Raw genomic sequence first — 19,824 nt, 5'->3', positions numbered from 1 at the left:
AAAAACAACCTTGAGATTACAAAATCATAGAATCACAGAATCTAAAACTTGGAAGGGATTATCACAGGCTCTGTCTTCTAACCAGAGCTGAGCAGGAATCCTACCTGTTCAACAAGTGATCATTCAGCATCTGCTGAAAGATCTCCAGTGACAGCCAACAATTACAGGAAATCCCTCATGACTCATAATCTCCCTGATCTTTTTAATGTCCTCTGTGTCCTTTAATTCCTTTTTTTTTTAGGTTTTTTTTTTTGTTTGTTTTTGAAGGAGGGAAGGCAGGGCAATTGGGCTTAAGTGACTTGCCCAAGGTCACACAGCTAGTAAGTGTGTCAAGTGTCTGAGGCCGCATTTGAACTCAGGTTCTCCTGACTCCAGGGCTGGTGCTCTACTCACTGCACCACCTAGCTGCGCCTGTCCTTTAATTCTTAACTGTATTTGGATCTCCTACCAAGGGGTGGGGAACCTGCGCCCTCGAGGCCACACAGGCCCTCTAGGTCCTCAAGTGTAGCCCTTTGACTGAGTCCAAACTTCGCAGAACAAATCCCCTTAATAAAAGGATTTGTTCTGTAAAACTTGGACTCAGTCAAAAGGCTGTACCCAAGGACCTAGAAGGCCACATGTGGCCTTGAGGGTACAGGCTCCCCATCCCTACGATCTACACTAAGTTTTCCTAAATGGAATAGTAACTAGTTTTTACCTTTGACACTGCTAGCCACAAAACCATTCAGATACTGTTTTCACTCATGTAAAGATGTGTTCAGAATTAGGAGTCAGGTCTGAGTTTGAATTCAGGTTCTGCTATGTATTCTCCGTGTGACTTTGGGCAAGTCATTTCCCCTCCATGTACCTCAGTTGCCCCATATGTAATATGAGGGGACAGGACTAAAAGTTCTTCCAGCTTTAAATCTTTATGTTTCTACATGATATGGATATATTTAAATGTTTAAAGAGATATATATTCTTATATATTTATCCATGCAGCTATGCATTTGTGCTCTTTATATTTGATAATATGATACAAGATTCTGTAAGTCTTGTTTTATTTCTTGCAACTTGAGGGCAAGTATATTGCCTTCTCTAAACTCTGTAAGTGCACTAGGAGGCCCATTTATATGTATTTTCCTCCCTTCCTTCCTCCCTCCCCACCTTCCTTCCTTCCTTCTCTCCCTCTATTCCTCCCTCTCTCCCTATCTACCAATAAAAACACAAACAGGTATGCAGCAATACTTCTGTTTTTTTACTCTCCTAGTAATTAGTGAACCATAAACATTGTGGTCATTCAATAAATACCTGCTGGTGGGCCATCTATTCTATAAAACCAAAAAGTTAAAATGGTTCTGAGAAAAAAAATTAACAGTACCTGGGCGGATTATCTCCTGGCTAATCGGCTCTTTCACACCTCCATCACAGTCTGAGAATGAGACACAATGGAACAATAAGGTGATTAGGAAAACAACATATTATTGTTTTTTTTCCTCCATTAAATTGTGAAGGAATAGAGACAGGCAGAGGGCATAGATATACGTTGTAAAAACTCCCATGTCTGCAAATTCCCTTCAGAGCTCTGCTCCAGGAAAATATCATTTCTGGTAGTAACAGAAAGCTGTAGGTGGGCACAAGAGAAGCTAGGCTCAGATAATTCCAAGCAAAACAACCCATAGCGGGTACATGGAAACAACCAGAATGATAGTATCCTTTTTGGCATGTGTGGGCAACTTATGTGAGGCTGAAGCAGAGTCAGCTGTTGAGTATTTGGGGAATATTTTGTTAGTTAAATGCTTCCACTATGATGTATAACACCCTTCAAAGAAAAGAGAGAACTCAACTGTACCTGTTTGGCCTGGAGCACCTGGGGGTCCCGGAGGGCCTGGGAAGCCAGGACTTCCACTTAGTCCAGGGTCACCGGGGAAACCTTGTTCACCTTTCGGGCCTGGTAGACCTAGGCCCGGAGGACCACTTTCTCCTGGAATGCCCTTTAAACCAGGTACTCCTGGGAAGCCTGGATCTCCTGGAAGGCCTTTGATGCCATCACCCTGCATGAAATCAAATTGCCCTTTTAAAATATATATGTTTGTCATATCAAAGATACCCTTCCCCGAACCTCTCCACGACCTCTGTTTCCAATCTAATCATCCATTGGTAGTTTTTTAACAAGCTCATTAAACTGGGGGCTCAATCAAAGGAATAGTACTCTTCTACTGTCTATTTCTGGGACCTTGGACAAGTCATTAGTGTCTCTGAGAGTCTTGGTTTTATCACATGTAAAATGAGGCAGTGTGGCAAATCATTCATAAGCTCCCTTATAACTCTATATGGCTCTATGACTAGTGTACAGGGAGGTCTATTTATACGTGTTTCCCTTCCTCCCTTCCTTTCTCCCTCTCTACTTTCCTCCTTCTCTCCTTCCTTTCCTCCCTCCTTCCTTCCTTCCTTCCATCCTTCCTTCCTTCCATCCTTCCTTCCTTCCTCTATCTACAAACACACACAGGTATGTACTAAGACATTTTTTTTAGTACTGTGATTCCATGTACAGGGAATTCCAACTGGAGAAATTCTCTCTACCAAAGCATATGCTCTGAAACTTGTGGTCTCAGAGAATTGCCTGAGAAATTATGGGACTTGCTGGGTCAGACAACTCATATGTTTCGTGACTCCTAGGCTGATACTCTCTGGACACTAGCATTTCTTAACTTGGGTCTATAGACCCCTGTGGGTAGATTTCATAGAGTCTGTTAATTGGATAGGGAATATTACTTTTATTTCAACATAACTAGTTTCTTTAATAATCCTATGCATTTTATCTTATGCATGTAAAAACATTTTTTGTGAAGGTGTCTATGACACACAAAAAGGTTCGTAATCCCTGTACTACACCGTGCTGCTTCTTACGTATTAGATAATATATTTACATGTTATAAGTATAGATTATGAATAGGTAGACGTAGTCATCTAGAACAGAGGTGTCAAACTGATGGCCAGATAGATAAAAATACAATACAACATAGATAATGTTAATTTGTCTTTCCTAAGTCAATATGCTAGCTGCATATTGGGCTGATAAGCAGTGAAGTGGACAGAGTATTGGACCTGGAGTCAGGGAGACTCATCTGAGTTTAAATGTGGCCACAGACACTTACTAGCTGTGTGATCCTGGGCAAGTCACTTAACCCTATTTGCCTCAGTTTCCTCATCTATAAAAATGAGCTGGAGAAAGAAATGGCAAACCACTCCATTATCTTTGCCAAGAAAACTCCAAAAGGGGTCACAAAAATGACTAAACAACAACTAAACAGAAGTCAAGATGCAGCCAGCAGGGATACCTTTTTATTTGAATTTGACAGATGATCTAGAACTTTCTCTTATTCTGTGCTTTGTTTAATGGCTATGGATGTAGGAACCAGGTAGTAAGTTCTTTGAGGTCAAGGAGAGTCAAATCTCATTTTCTGCAAAGCATTTTGCTAAGTACTATGAAAGAAAGTTTAGATAAAGCCCAAATCCTGTCCTTAAGGAATTTACATTCTACTAATGAACTGAAACTACTCCCTGTTATTAGAGAGAATGCAGAACAACAATTTAGATGGACAGAAATAAGCAAACATTCTTTTTAAAAGCATTGTTGTTGTGATAGGGTTCATTTTCAAAGGTTAGGAGGGACAAGTGGGCTATTTGCCCTCACGTGGTACATGTGCAAATATGTATATGCTTATTGATATCCACTTGCACATCACATTAGTGCATCTGTTTAAAAGTGAGAGAAGTTAAAGGGATTCAAGGAAAGAAAAGACTTATGGAAGTATTTGGCAATGAAGTGTTCTGTTACTGAAAAAAGTGATTAGATATGTAATCTGGGTCCAAGAAGAAAACCGAAGAGACAAATGGAGTTATAGAGAGGAAGATGGCTTAGGAATTTCTTAATGAATTGAAGGAAAATGACAATTGGGGAGCTCAGAAAAGTAGGGTCTTGGCATGAGTCAAATGATTATAACCAAAAACTTGACCACCAAGTGATGAATTTTAGGAGTCATAGACTATAGAGTGTAAGCTTCTTGAAAGTGGGTTCTGTTTTTGCCTCTCTTTATAATTCCTGTGCCTGGAACATTGTAAGCACTTAAATAATTTTTCATTCCTTCATGAAGATCACCTGTTGGTTGAAATCTTCACTGATGGAGGGAATACATATATTGATGAAATAACAGATCCTTGAAGAATTAAAAATCAGATTGAGATAATAGTACTATCCTACCTACCTCAACAGGGTTATTATGAGAATTAAATGAGACAATAACCGTAAAGGGTTTAGTAAGCAGTAAAACACTAGATAAATGTCATTATTCTAAATGAATGTCATAATGAATTTGAAAGTGCTTTGAAAAATACAAAGCACCATATAAATATAGCATCATGGTAATGGAAGACTGTATTTCTTGAGGAAGGCTCATTGTTTGCTGCCAATAAATGTATGTGTCAGTAGGGAAGTAGCTACACTGTCCTACTCGATGATTTCATACAATGAGGCTCCTTCTCCTGTCTTTATGTTTTTGCATTGGCTGTCCTACATTCTTAGAGTGGTCACCCTCCTTACCTCCACTGCTTGCAACCTATGGTTTTCTGCATAGCTCAGATCAAATGGCACCCGGACTTGAAGCCTTTCTGGATCGTCCTAGTTGCTAGTAACTTCCTTCCCCAAAATACCTTGTGTTAATTTTGTACACAGTCTATTTCATTGTTATTGTTGTAAATGTTGAATGCTGACTCTTCTCATTAGAATGTAAACTCCTTGAGGGCAGGAACTGTTTCACTTTTGTCTTAGTATCCCCAGAGTTTAGCACAGTGCCTGGAACACGGTAAGTGCTTAGTAAATGTTTGTCGATTGATGTAGCCTCTTGTTCTAATATCAAGAAGCAAGAGAAGGAACTGGTCACGGCTAGGAGGAGAAGACAGTGTTTTCAGTAAAGGTTGTGATGTAATTGTGCTGATTCATTGAGTTTTAAAAACTCTTTTTGAAGATACCATGAAAAAAGCGATGACACGATCTGTCAGCAATCTAGGTTCTACTGAAGAGACTAGGAAAATCCTAGCTTTTGGGACTTTAAAAAACTATTGGTTTTAATTACCAAAGTTAAGGCATACATCCTTTCTGTTAACAACTGGTAAACTACAGATGTACAAAGTGACATTATCAGTCGTCATTATTTGCAAGTTTTATTTAACTGATGTGGAGAAATTTACTATGTGGCTGGGTTTTGTCTGAGTGTTTCTTGGTAAAATTGTCTGTTCTGTCAAAAGAAGATGTATCAATAAAAAAACCTCACATATAAACACAGTGTTTAAAAAAGGAATCAACAAGGGAAGGGGAGGGAAGGGTGCTTTGTGCAATGTGAAGTAGAAATTTCGGCAAACCACTTCGCTATCTTTGCCAAGAAACCCCCCAAAGGGGTCACCGAGAGTTGGACATGACTAAAAAATGATTAAATAACAAAAATATAAGTTTACAATTTCAATTGTAAAATTGCATCTATTAGGTCCCCGCTAAGTCCTAGGGATGCAAAAATAAAATGGAAAAAAAAATTCCTGCCTTTAAGGAACTTACATGTTAGTGGGCAGGGTATGACGTTTTAAAAAGATACCCAAAAGGTGGGATTTGAGTAAGGAGGGAATGCTAAGAACTAGGGGATTGAGAAAGGCTTCTCATAGGAGGTAGCACCTTGAATTGAGACTTGAAGAAAGCTAAAGATTCTATAAGAATATATAATATATCAGTATTATATATATGTGTATATATATATATACACATATGTGTGTGTATGTGCATATATGTGTGTGTGTGTGTGTGTGTGTGTGTATGTAAGGAAAAATGTATTCCAGGCACAAAAGCCTGTGCAAAAGCATGGTGGAATGCATGACTGGGACTCACGAAGGGGAGTAGTGTTAAATATAGCTGAAAAAATGGTTGTGAAGGCTTTAGATGCCAAGCTCAGATGCAACAGGGGGCCTCTAAGGGCTGTGAAGTTGTGAAGAAACATATGATCATGAACCGTAGAAAAGATGACAAAGCTTAAGATGCAAAAGTTGGAACAAAGGGGTTCATAATGAGGAATGAATACCATAAAAGGGACTAAGGCCTCTGAAGATGAAAGCGAAGGACCATGTAAAGATAAAGTGACAAAATTCAAAGAAAGAGTGTCAGCTCAAGGGCAGGAGAAAAGTGACAAAAGATGAAAGGAAGGACAGTCTTAGAGAAAAAAATGGTGAAAGTCACCGGTGACTCAGGAAAATCCTCTGTTGCTTCACAACTACTTCCTGCTTTTCATTCATAGCAAAAGTGAAGATAGAAACTTCATGATTTTTAATGAAAAAAGAAAAGGGTTTCAATACTCATGTGAAAAACTCAACACATAAGAAATCTCTCTCAGTCTAAGCAGTATTATGTATAAACAGAAGAACAGATGCCCTGTGCTTTTTAATATCCATTGGTTCTTTCTCTGAGCTCTAAATCATTTGTTCTCTGCTCATTAAATTAACCTGGACGTATCTTCTGTTCAATAACTTTAGTGGTACCACCTACATCATTTACTCCTACTTATGCACTTAAGAGACATGATTTATGAGAAATGAGGAGTGAGTTAGCATGCAGATGTCTCCAAGCCAGTTCAACAGTTTAGAAAAAACATAGAGACTTACAGGAAGACCTGGAAGACCTGGAAAACCATCTAGCCCATCTTGCCCCGGAAAGCCATCTTCACCTTGCAAACCAGGTATGCCGGGAATGCCTTGATCACCTCTGCTACCTAGAAAGATTTTTTTTAAAGTGTGGAAGCCATTTTCAAAATGAGCACATTAAAACTATAAGTGAATTTAAGAAATGACTTAGTCAACAGCATACAGACCTTTTGTTGTAATCTCTCTAGAGTCTCCCTTCTGTCCTTTAAGCCCAGGTAGGCCAGGAATGCCAGGGTTACCCTGCGGAAACAAAATTATTTTTATGGTTAGACCCAACAGACTAGCAGTTCAAACAGGCAAAAGCTTTAAGTACTAAGGTATAAGGAGAGGCAATGAAAATGACTTAATTGCTAACTACTCTTGTAAACTGAAGGCAGGACAGAACCTTAGCACTGTCCCCCCCAAGGCAAACAACACTTTTAGAGATGAACTTTATTATAAAACATTAGAGAATTCAATCTTCAAGTCAAAACAGACAATGACTAGAAACGAGGAGATTGATGATGTGTGATCATTCTCTCCCGGTGTTTGTTATATTACTTTGTGGCAAATTATGGCAGTTCTTTTATGCAGATTTACTGAGATATATTTGTTAAAAAGAGATTTCAAATTTTTTTGATTGATGGACACAGTTCTTTGCAGACTGGGGAAGACATATCATAAACCATAAGAAAGTCCAGAATAATTGGCTGCAAAAAAACCCATTTAGTTTTCTGGCAACTTTCAATTAAAAAACTCCCTACCTTTGCTAGAATAACATATAATTCCCACCACCTAGGGTTCTTCAATTCATCAGCCAATTTTACATACCTTGATAGTCTGGATTTAGAGCAAAATTGCTTTTTACTGAAATAAAATACAGCATTCAGTGTTTTCTGCTTGACTGTCTTGTTTGTTTTCTTAGAAATTCAGGGGCACAGAGTCTATAAGGTGGGTGAGTTTAATTTTCTTTCTGAACACTCTTGTGCCACAAAGCAATTATGAGTATACAGTGACCTTGTGCCCTAGGAGAATTCTGTCTTTTGTGGAAGTTCTCTTAGAATATGAAGCGAAGCCAATTGGTTCCTGGCTCAGATACTTTTGAAATTTATTTTGATTTTTCAGAATATGTAAAACACTCACAATTTCATTTTGTAAATCTTGTCATTCTCTTTTAATTGGGGGAGGAGGGAGGAGCAGTTCCTGTGCCCAACATTTGAAATGAACATTTGAGTCACTGGTCAATCAAAAACATGCTGGTGCAGAAAGATGTGTTTCAAATAATCTTTTAAAATAGCTTGTAAAAAAGGACTACCAAGCTGAAAGGGAGAGCCAAAGAAGAAATTACATGCATTACTAGACATGAAATTTCTTTTGAAGTTTTGCATGTAAGACATGAAAGGGTGCTTTCTTTATAAAACACTCATCAATTTTAGCCAGATTCAAAGATGAATGTTACCTAAAGACTGTTCCTCACACTGGGCACAGTAACAAAGTTGGTTCAGTCAGTCAGTGTGTGCCAGGCACTATGCTAAACACTGGGTTACAGAGAAGCAAAGAATAATTCCTGTCCTCAAGGAGTGTACATTTTAATGAGGGTAGACAACACAAAAAAAGGAAGGTGAGAAGCTGAGTAAAGGGGGGAGAGGTATCCAGAGCAATGGTATGATGGAGGAGCCAAAAACCTTTGCCATCAATCAATGGCAACGGGAATCCTAGATGACCTTCCATCTACTCTATATATTCTACATGTATATTCTAAAAAATGTTGTCTTCCCCAGTACAATGTGAGCTTTTTGAGAAAAGGCATTGTTTTTGCTTTTCTTTGTATCTCTAGTACTTAGCACAGTGTCTGGCATGAGGTAAGTACTTAATAAATGCTAACTGAATGACTGTACATTTCAATATGCGAAGAAAAATTGAAAAAAAAAAAGAATTTTATATGATTGAGTACTATATAAGAAATTACAAGCAGAATGGTTTCAGAAAAACCTGGGAAGACCTGTTCATATTGATGCAAAATGAAGTGAGCAGAACCAAGAGAACATTGTACACAGAGACAGCAATATTATAAGAATGACCAACTGTGAAAGATTTAGCTACTCTGATCAAGGCACGATCCAAGACAATTACAAAAGACCCATGATGAAAAATGCCATCTACCTCCAGAGAGGAAACTGATGAACTCTGAATGCAGATTGAAGCCTTTAAAAAAAACTTTATTTTTATTGTTTTATTTTGTTTGTGTTTTCTTTTGCAACATCACTATGTCTTGCATGACTTCACACATATAACTGATTTCAAATGAATTGCCTTCTCAAGGAGGTGGGTGGGACAGAAGGGAGGGAGAGAATTTAGACCTCAGAATTTAAAAATTTTTTAATATTGTTAAATTTTTTAAAATACAAAATTGGAACATCTTTAACAAAATAAATAAAAAAGTAATTTTTTAAAAAGAGAATTTTATATGAAACCAAAAACTGCAATATACAGTTTAATTTTCCACATGGTAATGGGTTGTTTTTTGTTTAAATTTGTTCAAATTTAACATGTCATTTCCAACACTGCCCTTTCTGCTCTCTTTAATCACAAAGATTTTTTTAAACTTCCTCTGGAAGTACGTTTTACTGTCCACAGGGTATTACTGGCACAAAATTATATTAATTTAATCATTTGAAAAGTCATGGTACAATAAAGATATAATAAACATTTAGCATCTGGATGAGAGGCTTAAGTCTGTGTGTATCTGGTTTCATACCTGATGGTTATCATGCCAGCTTGGGTGAAAAACAGATCCACCCCCTTACCTTGAAGCCAGGGAAACCAGGAATACCATGTGGGCCTGGGTCACCCAGTTCTCCTTTCCTTCCAGGTTCTCCATTTGCACCAGGACGACCAATGGGTCCTCGTGGACCAGGAAGGCCGCTGGGAACATCACATTTACAGTCTCCAGGGTCACCTATAATGGCAAGGAGGAGGAGAGAAAAGGTAAACTTTTTTTTTCCTAGGAAAAAAGACAATTTAATCCCAATATTATTTATTAAATTTTGTGCTCAGTATTACAAAGAAGCAGTAGAACATGCCTCACACTAGGTTTCTCCCCTCTAGGAGTTTATAATTTCACTAGGGAGAGAAGCAATTAGCATTTATTAAGCACCTACTCTCTGCCAGGCACTAAGCCAAGTCCTGAAGATTCAAGTTCAAAGAAAGAAACAATCAGGATACACATATGTTAAGTAATTTGAAAAATTCAATTATATTTTATTTTCAGAAAGATTCACATTCTCTCCCTCTCTTAAAACAAAAGAATCCCACCATAACAATAAAATAAAACAACTCCGTTACAAATACAGTCCTTGGAAACTAGTTCTGACATATGTTAACTAGTGTAATCAGCTGTGGTGTAGACCAGCCAAAAGCACTATAGGATTTCCAAGGAAGGAGAGTTCAATATTGACTGATATAAAATTCATGGAGATAAAATGACTTGATCTGAGCATAAATGGGTAGCCAAAACCACAGAAGAACTTAAAACAGGGCAAGGGGTGAGTTGGGGCAGAGGTGGGGAATGATATAGTAAAAAAAAAAAACAACCCACTAAATATCAGAAGATCTGCGTTCTAGTCTTATCTCTATCATGAAACAGCTGTGTAACATTGGGTCATTTGCAAATTCTCTGAACCTCAGTTTCTTCATCTGCAAAAGGAGCAAAAACTACCTGTCATACCTTCCTCATGGGGGTCTGTAAGAATCCAGTGAGACAATGGAACAACACACACGTATGCATGCATATGTACATATATGTATGTGCTCATATACACACATAAATTCAAGCAATAATAATAATGATAATAGTTATGATACTTGCTTTACAAAGTGCTAATAACCCTGGGGGGCAAGCATTAATTCTCTTCATAGACATATGAAAAATATATATTGGGGGTAGCAGCTTTGCCAGAGTCAGAGTCCAGATTCAGTTCTAAATCTAAGAGATTTTGCCACAATACCATGCTTCAACTCCGTACCAATGTAAGGTTATTTTCACAAGGCTGGTGAACTATGCAGTAAATAGCACAGTACTATGACATCCACACTAAGGGTTTTCAAGGAAAAATAATTTTTGACTGACCCGGTCAAGCAAACTTATGCTGAGAATGTAGAAATGAAGGCTGACTCCTTCATATTATCAGTATAATTTCTAATGGAGAGAATGGGATAGTTTTTTAAAAAAAAGACATTCAAGCTAAAATGCTTTTTGTTTCTTTTGGACTTTATTTATTGGTCTAGACCTGCAACTGCATGGAAGTAGGAAATTCCTAATATGGAAACCCTTTCCATCAATGCAGATTGGTAATTGTCTTAACTTACAGTTTAGAGAGTTGTTTGAGGTACTGAGAGGCTAAGTGACTTGTCCAGAGCTGCTTAGCATGTATAAGTACATGAGACTGGAACCTAAGCCTTCCTAACTTCAAACTTTAAGTTTACAGGATTGCCTTAATGCCAAAGGGCCAGGATAGTTTTTATACCTATTTTTAGAATCCAGACCTATTATTTCACCAGTATAGAAAACTCTGGAATGAGGAAATCCCTTTACCAATTTAGACCTCTGCAATCTGCAGTTTCCCAAAACTGCCTGGGGGCACTGAGAGTGTAAGTGACTTATATATTGCATATCTAGTTGTGTGTCAGAGGCAAAACATGAAGTTGGCCTCTTACGACTATGTGACAGTGATTTAAATTAGAAAATCTTTCCCACCCATTAATAGGCCCATGTGACCTCCTTATGTCACAGGAAGCCTAAGTCACATATGGTGGGAGGAGCTTGCTGAATGAGAAGAACAGGAAAGGGTGGAGCAGGAAATGCTCAGATTGGTTAGAGCTGAGGGAAAGAGCAGAAGTGTGCTAGCTGTGCTGTGAGTGATTATTGGTGACAAGGCCCTAGCAGGTGGGCGGGAATGGTTTTGAGATGGAGTCACTTTTTGCTGTGATAATGTGTATTAATTTCTTTGCTGCTATGATGGATTGGACTTATTGGTTTTGGAATAAATGGCTTACTTCTTCTACCTTCTATATGGAGAGTCTCTTACATTTTGTGATACAGAACTACATAGCCATATTTACAATTACTGTCTATATTGTGATTATTGCCTTGCTAATACAGACTATAAGCTGACTCTCCAGCCACACTACCTCTTCATGTTTATACCACTATTACATATCAAAGAGAGCTTACCTTTCCATCCTTTTTGTCCTCGTGTCCCCGGGAATCCTGAAGGGCCTGGGTAACCCACACTTCCCTCAGCTCCCTTAAGTCCAAAAAGAAATCCTATTAAAAAACACAAAAAAGAATAACAATGTTAATACATGGGATAATGACTTAATAATGTTAAGCTATTGCATTAGCTGCTGGTTGGTATCTCCGCTGTCTCTTCTCACTCTAGTCCATCTTCCATTCAGCCGTCAAGAGTGATCTTCTTAAAGTGCAGAACTGAACATGTCATCCCCCATATTCAATAAGCTCCGGGGGCTTCCTATCACTTCCAGAATCAAATATATAATTCTGTTTGGCATTCAAAACCTTTTATAATCTGTTCCACCACCCACCTTTCTAATTTTCTTAACACCTTACACTTACCCATATAGTCTGTGATTTAAAAACATTGGCCTGCTGGCTGCTCCTTGAACAAGACACTCTATCTCCCGACTTCAGGCATTTATACTTCATGCCTAGAATGTTCTCCCACCTCATCGCTGCCTCTTGGCTTTCCTGGCTTCTTTCAATTCCCAGCTAAGATTCCACCTTCTACAGGAAACTTTTTTTGATCCCCTTTAATTCTAGTGTCTTTCCTTTGTTGATTATTTCCAATTTATCTCGTACATAGGATGTTTGTACATAGTTGTTTGCATGTTGTCTCTCCCATTAGATTGTAACTTTCTTGAGAGCAAGGGCTGTCTTGCTTTTCTTTGTAACCTCAGTGCTCAGCACAGTGTGTGGAACACAGAAGGCACTTAATAAATGTTTGTTTGACTGACTGACTGATGTCCCAATGTAATCACACTTCTAATGGTTTTCCATTGAGTAGCACAGATTATAATAAAAGAGATGAGTAACACATGCACTCTATCTTGGCTCCATATGGGATTGTGGCCCACAGTTTGAAGTGCTGAAGGGGTCGCAAGCAGAAAAAGTTTAAGAAGCCCTGCTCTAGACCATCTTTCGTAGAGAAACATAGATGGTCTCTGGGCTTTCAGGGATATATAGCTTCCATATAGCTTTCAAGGCTAAACCAAAAGTTGTGTGACTGTGAATCTAATTCTCTTTTAGAATCCTCATGACTAAATTCTTCTTGAAAAAAAGGGTACCAAAAGAAAAGTTTTTGTTGTATCCCTGCTGCCATCTACCTGTCCAAATGAGTGCTACTTTAAAAGAAAAAAAAGGTATGTACTTTCACATACAAAAGGAGAACAAGTTCCCTTATAACAGGACAGAAATAAAGATATACCCTCCCCCAACTCCCAACAACGCAGCACAATAATAACACACAAGAGAAAGAAGGCAAATTTCTTGATACGGATCTGAATCTAGTTTTAGACTACCTCTGTACGTTAAGCTGGACAAGCTTCTTTGATTTTAGGCACCCAGACCGTTTCACGTGGTGGTAAGTAGCCGCTACTTTTCTCTTTCCCCTCTAGGAAAGACGAGGTTATTTATTGCTAACACTTGATGTTACTCTAACAGTCCCAGGCAGGAAAATCTAGGAGAAGGCAGTAGAACCAAGTAGGGCTAGTGCATGGATTTTAAAATATCACAATTGTTGGTTTCACTTTCTAGTAAACTGCCATCTCCTGGCAGCAACAGTACTGCTGGTTAAGTGGAAGATCTGAAAAATACTGTACAGTTCTCCCTTCTACATAGGGACTTTGATATATTGTGGGTAGGCATAAGAAATTAAATGGGAATTTTTGAGGAATTTTGCAGAAGCTGAAGATGACACACAAAAGTCAGCAGGTGACAGAAAATGTTTAGAAACTCAAAAAGGCAGGACTGTTATAAAAAAGGCATTCTGGTAGACTCTGGCATCATGCAAGAAAAAGCTAAGTCCTTATATGATTTCCTAAAGGAAAATGGAAGTGAAGGATCTACCCCTATGGATTTTACATGGATTTTCCAGATTGCTGGGGTGCTGTTCCCCTAGCCCCTGTGATGTGGAAGGGATAACTGTATTGAATCATTCATTTTCCTTCATGTTTAGACTTTTTCAGTTTTTTCTTGAACTCATTGCTACATACACAGCATCATAGAATCTCAGTGCTGGAAGTGACCTAGTCCAACCTACACTGAATAGGAATGCCCTCTCCATCCCTGAGAATGGGGTCATGTTTGAAGACATGATGTGCTGGAGAGCTCACTAAAAAGAGGCCATTTTTCACATTTCTCAGTTCTGGTTGTTAGAGAAAGATTTCCCTTAAATTGAGCCCAAATCTTGGTGGACCAAGCTCTTCCCTCTGGGGCCAAACAGAGCAAGTCTAATCTCTCAAATGACAGTCAAACACTAGGAAAGTTATAATGTACTTCCTAAGATGTTCTTTTTAAAAGCTTAAACCTCCCCCTTCCCTTTGCCTCATGCTCCCATGGCATGAGCTTGAGGCTCTCCATCATAATAGTTCCCCTAATTTGGTATGCTCTGACAGTGTCCTTCCACAAATGAAGTATCCAGAACTGAACACAATATTTCACATGTGGTCTGACCAGGGTCGATACAACAATAATGTATCTTCCCTCATTTTGTTTTTAATTATGTGATCTAAGTTTCTATTAGCTTTTCTAGTTTTCATGTCATACTCAAGAACTCACGCTCTAATAAGACCCCTGGGTCTTTTCCTCTTTTCATACAAATTGCCGTCTAGCCATGCCTCCACTGTTTTATAGTTGTGAAGTTGATTATTTGAATCCAGTAACAGAATTCTATATTTCAACTAATCCTGATAGCCTGTTGTGATGGTATAAGCATGCTCCATCCCAACCTCCCCAAAGAAATTAGTCTTCCCTAAAAAGGACAAAGCTATTCTAGCTCCTGACTGGCTCATGACTCCCTTGATACAATTTGCTGGTCACCTAAGGGCATAAAAAAATCCTGACCCAATGGAGTGGGGATCCTCCGACTTGGTGTATATCTGAAGACCATGGGAGTCACCACATCCTGCCCTGATAGCCTGATGAGTTTCCATATAGAAGGGAGGGGGGGAGGCCGGGACATACCTACAGACGCTAAGCATCAACCTATATCCTCTCAAGGTGGTTGCTGTTGTTCAGTTGCCTGATGCTGTGTGACCCCATGGACATAGAATGCCGGGCCCTTCTATCTGCTACTTTCTCTTGATGTCTGTCCAATTCATATTTGTTGTTAGGTTAGAGCTAAGCAAATCTCCTCTAGTTAATTGTTTGATGACTTAATGAGCACCTCATTTTATTCTGAAATCAAACCTGAGCTAACTGCTAACCTGAGCCTGCCCCTAACATCTGTCAAAATCTTTTTGGGATAATTTTCCCAGAAGCTAAGTGGTAGAGTGGATAGAGTGCCAGGCCTGAAGTTAGGGAGATTCATTTTCATGAGCTCGGATCTGGACTCAGATACTTACTCTCTGGGTAACCCTGGGCAAGTCACTTAACACTGTCTGCCTCAGTTCCTCATTTGTCAAATGAGCTGGAGAAGGCAATGACAAACCATTCTAATATACTTGCCAAGAAAACCCAAAATGGGGTCATGAAGAGTCAGACACAACTGAAATGACTGAACCATAATAAGATACTGTTATCCAAGATGTTAGCTATTGATTCCAGTTTTGTGCTGCTTGAAAATTTGATACCTTTATGCAAGTCGCTGATAACAATTTTGCATAGCTTATGACTCAAAAAGGACACTTTGACACTCCATAAGAGACGTTCAGCTAGTTTAAGGTCTATCCTTTAGTCAATGCTCTTTGGTCATTCAAGCGGTTCTTAAAAAAAAAAAGTTTCAGACCAAGATAGCTTAATGGAAGGTAATACCACAGATCAGCTCTACACATGATTAAACAACCTGATTAATAAACTACTTATGACTTAGACAAACAGCAAATATGATTCTGAATCTGCCTGACCATCCTACAATCTCGACCACATTTCTCCCATAAGGACAGAATACGACACTTTGTTAAATGCCTTGCTGAAATCGAAGTATACCATATTGACCATATTCCTCAGATCTACCAGTCTAGGAACTATACCCGAAAAAGTAATGGGGTTAGCTTAGCATGACTTATTTTTGATTAACTGATTAACGCCATCTCTTTGAAAGCATTTCTTTTTCTAAGTGTCCATGCACCATCCCTTCAGTTAACCCTTCCTAATATTTTGACAGGATTTGAAGTCAAACTACCTGGCCTCTGATGGAGGAGTCTGAATAAAAGATCTCCTTCTTTTTTGAAAATAAGGACATTTCCCCTTCTCTTGCATCTCCCATTCTCAATGATTTTTCAAATGTCCCGTTGGCATCTTAGAACCAACATGTCCACACTGGAACTTACCATTTCTCCACATTTCCCTTTTTCTGTTGTGGACACTAACTATCTTACCAGTCACCTAGTTTCACAACATCAGGATCTCCAATTGCCACCTTTCCCTCTTCTTCACATTCAACCTTAACTCACATTCAACTTGTTGGCCAGTCTTGTGGATGCTGCCTCCATACTATCTCTCCCATCTGTCCCCCAACCTTCCACTCACAAGGTCATTATCCTAGTTTAAGAACATATTACTTCTCATCTGAGCTATTATAATAGGCTCTTACCTGGTCTCTTGCTTTCAATCTCTCCACTTACCAATCTATCCTCTAAACAGCAGTTAAAGTAATTTTACTAAAAGCACAGGTCAGACCACGTGACTGCTTTGCTCAAAAGCCTTCAGTGGGTTCCTGTTGCCTTGCAGAGAAAATATAAACTCCTCAGCCTGGTGTTTGAAGTCCTCTACAATCTGCCTCCAACCTCCCTTCCAGACTTATCTCCCAGTATTCCCTACCTCACACTCTATTTTCCAAGCAAAGTAGATTACTAGCTATTCCTCTGACTTTTCCATCTCCCATGCATTTGTAAAACTATCTTTTATGCAGAAGTGCCTTCAAACCACTTCATCATCCCATCAATAGCTTCGTCTTCTTTCAGGCTCAGACAAGAGTTCATTATTTTTTTGAAGGATTTGCTGACATGTCACCCCAAACATCTGCTCACCTGGTTGGTTGTAAATGCTCTCTCCCTCCTCAAATTATCTTGTATTTATTTATTTATCCTTTTACATGTTGCACCCCATCAATAGAATGTAATTTCCTAGAAAACAGGGGATATTTCATTTTTGCTTTTGCATCCCCAGCACAGTGTCTTGAACATCACTCTTTGTGTCATTCGGACTTGATTCTTGAGATTGTCTCATTCTTCTTGAGTTTACTCTCGTAGAGTCCTTCCTATACTTTCTTTGGACACTTTAAATATACTCTACCTGGCTACAAAGTCTAGGGTAGGCAGCAAGAAGTTGACATCCACCATTCCTCCTTATTGATTGTGAACTCTAAGATAGCATGATCACTGATTCTTAACATTGCAGTTATTTCTATTTTGGCATCTGGTTTCTCCTCATTGGTCAGTTTGAATATATTTCCTCTTGACACCTCCCCACCCCCACCCCAATCTTCATTCTGAAGGATGAAATTACCATTTCTTGGCTGCTTTGCTCTTGGTGGAAAGACAGAGAGAGTGAGCAATGTTGAACAGATGTCTAGATATTTGGAGTTCTTTATCACTATTATGTCTTGCTTCTGTACCAGACTTGTGATTTGCTTCTGGAGCTCACCCAGTTCCTCATTTTGGCTGGGTAGTTGGCAATATATTCCCCCCAAAGTATCTGTATTTTTTCCTTCCTTGGTCCTCATCTAGATGCTTTGCATGGTAGTTCTCCACCCTGGTTCATGGATTTCCATACAGGAGTATAACTTCTTGAGATACGGCATTGCTTTACTTGCACCTTTTATCTAATCTTTTCCTCTTGAATAAGGTATATCAGTTCATTGTCATGTTCCATCCACGGGTTATATCCCATTAAGCCTCAGTTATACCTATGAGTTTGCACTAAAAAGTAAATATCCCAAAATGTTGTATATGTACCTTTCTATTTGAATGATAATACGTGAGTAAGTATATTTAAGATTTGGGGAAGCAAGGAGGAAAGAAAAAGCCAATAACATTAAAACTACTGCCTTTCCATATAATTTAGTGATTCAGAGATTTTTAGCTTGGGGTCATAGTGTGAAATACAAGGCATGTTTCTGAGCAAGTAACTTTATAAATTTGGCATTGTTACTATGTGGATCAGTTTAAGTCGGGGGTTCTTAATCTGGGGTCCATCAAAGGGATTTGGTATAGATTTTAGCATGGTCCATGAACTTGGGAGGGAAAAAACTGACATCTTTATTTTCACTAACCTTTGTTTTCCTTTGTTACCCTATACAGTTTATTTTATTGATTTCAAAACATTATTCTGAGGAGTCCAGAGGCCTTACCAGACGTCCAAAGAGGTCCTTGTTTTAAGTCATGATGCAAGTCTATTTAGGTATATACAGGTCATTTACAGTTGATTTCTTTCTCATCAGCTACATGTTCTAAGCCAAGTGTTGCAAAATAATGTTGGATTTCTTGGAGTTTCTCAAAGTTGTTTGGAAGAAGTGAACTAGGGCAGCAACTAACCAAGAACCATTTTTAGCTTAATCAAAAGCAGAATGGAGTTGATCTCTTTACTCCTTATCATTGGCTTAGAAAAAAGTGACTCAGACCTAGAAGCAAGCAAAGTTTTCTACCCTGAAAGAAAACTGGTTTCCCTAGATATGACTGTGCTGGAGTTTCAAAATGGTGAAAACTAAGGCTTTTTTCATCAAAACATGCAAAACTTATTGAAATCTTATTAAAAAAAGTCCAATCATTTTATTCCAGAAGATACTGGGCTCTGAGAGAACTAAGTCTATTATAAACAGAATTATTCTATTTAAGGGGATATTTAAGTTCTTATAAGAGCCAAAAATGTTAAGGAGTCCGTTAGGGTTGACTGTTCTTTGTACAATGTGATTGCTTAAAAATATTTTTGAGAAATAAATATGTCTCAGTGGGGAAAAATGTCTATTGGGATGAAAACTTATGTTGAACGCTCTTTTTGCTTTATTTGATGAAAGTCATCTGATAGCATTCCATCTGCTTTACAATTTCCCGCATCAGCATCCAATAGGGAACACAAGTAATTTAATTTCTGTTTGCAAACCAGTTATGTTAGCAAATCATAAGCTAAGGCAAGATGAAATGCTTTATGCCCTTATCACACTTAAATTGAGGTTCTGAAATAAAGGCAAAGTTAACTTTCAATTATGAGCTTTTAAGTTCTACCTTCTTTTTTTTTCTTTTTTTAATTTACCATGCTCCAATGCCAACAAATAATGGACTCAACCAGCACCATTTCCTTGGCAAACCTAGCTCTTATATGAACTTAGCTTTCCATAGCTACAGACTTTATAATAACTATGGCTCCTAGGATAGTTCTGAAACATCAAGGATGTTTGCTGAAACCTTCGGCAAAGAGATGAAACCACAGAAATCTCAGTTTGTGTGGTAACCCACGAAGTATGTAGAACTGATAAAGGATTTGGATGAAGGGGATATGGACAGAAAGAGGGGAAGAACAGATGTAGGTAGACTTGCAAAGAGGCTTTTGCAATAGTTCAGGGGGTAGTAATAAGTGTGTGCTTTAAGATATCAAGTATGGAAAAAATTAAGTTAATGAAATATTTTATTCTCAGGACACTATACTTGTTTTCCATTATTTCTCTACTTACCATCTGGTCCTGGTGGACCAGGAGGTCCAGGTGGTCCTTGAAGTCCTGGTTGTCCATCTGTACCTGGAGGTCCCGGGTATAGAGCTGGAAAACCTGGGTCACCTATAAAACCTTTGGCTCCCATTTCACCTGGAAGGCCTCTTCGTCCATCTGAATTCCATCAAAAACAAACAGACAATATCAGATCTTTAAAGTTGCTTCTGAATGTTAATATTTGCAT

At 38.5% G+C, this 19,824-nt stretch overlaps 1 protein-coding gene across 2 annotated transcripts in view; it reads right to left on the bottom strand.

Annotated features, from left to right (window-relative positions):
• COL4A2 (collagen type IV alpha 2 chain) overlaps positions 1-19,824 on the bottom strand; it is a 291,784-nt gene that overhangs the window by 69,615 nt on the left and 202,345 nt on the right. For both annotated transcript variants that reach the window (XM_036755105.1, XM_036755106.1), the window contains exons 20-26: positions 19,605-19,754; positions 11,933-12,025; positions 9,507-9,658; positions 6,888-6,960; positions 6,682-6,788; positions 1,832-2,033; positions 1,361-1,411 (exon numbers count right to left, since the gene is read on the bottom strand). In XM_036755105.1, coding sequence (XP_036611000.1) covers positions 1,361-1,411; positions 1,832-2,033; positions 6,682-6,788; positions 6,888-6,960; positions 9,507-9,658; positions 11,933-12,025; positions 19,605-19,754 — 828 coding nt within the window. The remainder of the gene's footprint in view (positions 1-1,360; positions 1,412-1,831; positions 2,034-6,681; positions 6,789-6,887; positions 6,961-9,506; positions 9,659-11,932; positions 12,026-19,604; positions 19,755-19,824) is intronic.

Source organism: Trichosurus vulpecula, chromosome 4, assembly GCF_011100635.1.
Source record: "Trichosurus vulpecula isolate mTriVul1 chromosome 4, mTriVul1.pri, whole genome shotgun sequence".
Taxonomy (NCBI): domain Eukaryota; kingdom Metazoa; phylum Chordata; class Mammalia; order Diprotodontia; family Phalangeridae; genus Trichosurus; species Trichosurus vulpecula.
The sequence above is the reverse complement of the archived record's forward strand: the minus strand, read 5'-3'. Positions and strand labels throughout refer to the sequence as shown.